General features: G+C 64.7%; 1 protein-coding gene across 1 annotated transcript; it reads right to left on the bottom strand.

Moving 5' to 3' along the window:
- Positions 1-47: 47 nt before the first annotated feature.
- On the bottom strand, positions 48-676 carry LOC113408295 (nitric oxide synthase, endothelial-like; the record flags this gene model as incomplete). Its single annotated transcript, XM_029913889.1, has 2 exons — positions 48-143; positions 514-676. Coding segments are annotated over 2 exons (259 nt in total), but the record flags the coding sequence as incomplete, so codon positions are not given.
- Positions 677-1,219: the final 543 nt, after the last annotated feature.

The following is a 1,219-nucleotide window of genomic DNA, read 5'->3' as shown; positions in this document are numbered from 1 at the left end:
GGGAGGCAGGTGGCCCCATGGGGGACGGGCCCGGGGAGGCGGGCATCTCACCGGAGGTTGCCTCGGTTGGTGGCGTACTGGAGGTGGGTGCACAGGAAGCCGAACATCTCCTGGACGCTGGCGCAGTCGCGGGCGTCGAACACCTTCAGGGGGCAGCAATTAGCGGCACAGCAGCAGCCCCTCTGCACGACATCCCCCAGCTCTAACCCATAGGCCCCGCTGTCCTCCCTGGCCAGCGCTCACCGTCAGTGGCATGGAAGTGCCTGTTCTTCCCTGATCCTGGGAGCGGGAGCCGCAGGGGGCCCTGCTGGGGCAGGAGCGGAGCCCTGGGGGGGCCCTGTCCTGGGGGGCAGCAGGAACCCTGGGGGTCCCTGCCTGGGGGCGAGGGGGAGCCCTGGGGGGGCCCTGTCCTGGGGGGCAGCAGGAACCCTGGGGGCGAGGGGGAGCTCTGGGGGCCCTGTCCTGGGCACTGCCCTGTACTACCCAGCTGGCAGCAGTGGTACCCCCCCCCACCTGCAGCTTGTTCCACTGGATGCGGCCCATGCAGCGGGCGGCGTTGCGCCAGGCCTGCTTGGCCCCAAAGATCAGCTCGGGCTCCAGCAGCTGGTAGGTGCCCGTGGCCTCGATCTCCTGCTCCACCTCCTGCAGCCGCTGCACGTGGACCCTGGAGTCAGCCCTATGGGGAGAGAACAGACAATGTCGCCCACTGTCACGGAGTATGGGGGACTCAGGGCCCTGCACCCCCGGCTTCCTGCGATTCACCATGACTCTCAGCCAGCCAGTAAAGCAGAAGGTTTATTTAGATGACAGGAATACAGTCCAAGACAGGTCTTGCAGACACAGACAACAGGACCCCCTCAGTTAGGTCCACTTGGGGTCCTCGGGCACCCTAGCCCCCCTGGGAGGTCAGAGCCCTGTCTCCCTCCCAGCCACATCACCAGCCTGCTCCTGAGACTCTCCCTTCAGTGACCCCTCCCACAGCCTTTGTTCAGTTTCCCGGGCAAAGGTGTCACCTGGCCTCTAACCCCTTCCTGGGTTCTCATGTTACATGCTCAGGTATTCTCCATCGGTCAGTCTCCCATCCCCCAATGCAGACTATCCTAGCCACACTCCCCTGTCAGCATTCACAGACCACAGTAAGAACAGTCCCAGTTCGTCACACCCACTCCCAGCTCCTGGCAGGCAGAGGGTTAGGGACACCCAGAGCATGGGGTTGTGT

This window comes from Terrapene carolina, unplaced genomic scaffold (assembly GCF_002925995.2).
Source record: "Terrapene carolina triunguis isolate 2854851 unplaced genomic scaffold, T_m_triunguis-2.0 Scaffold6554, whole genome shotgun sequence".
In the NCBI taxonomy this organism is placed as follows: Eukaryota; Metazoa; Chordata; order Testudines; family Emydidae; genus Terrapene; species Terrapene triunguis.
This window is presented reverse-complemented; position numbering and strand designations above follow the sequence as displayed.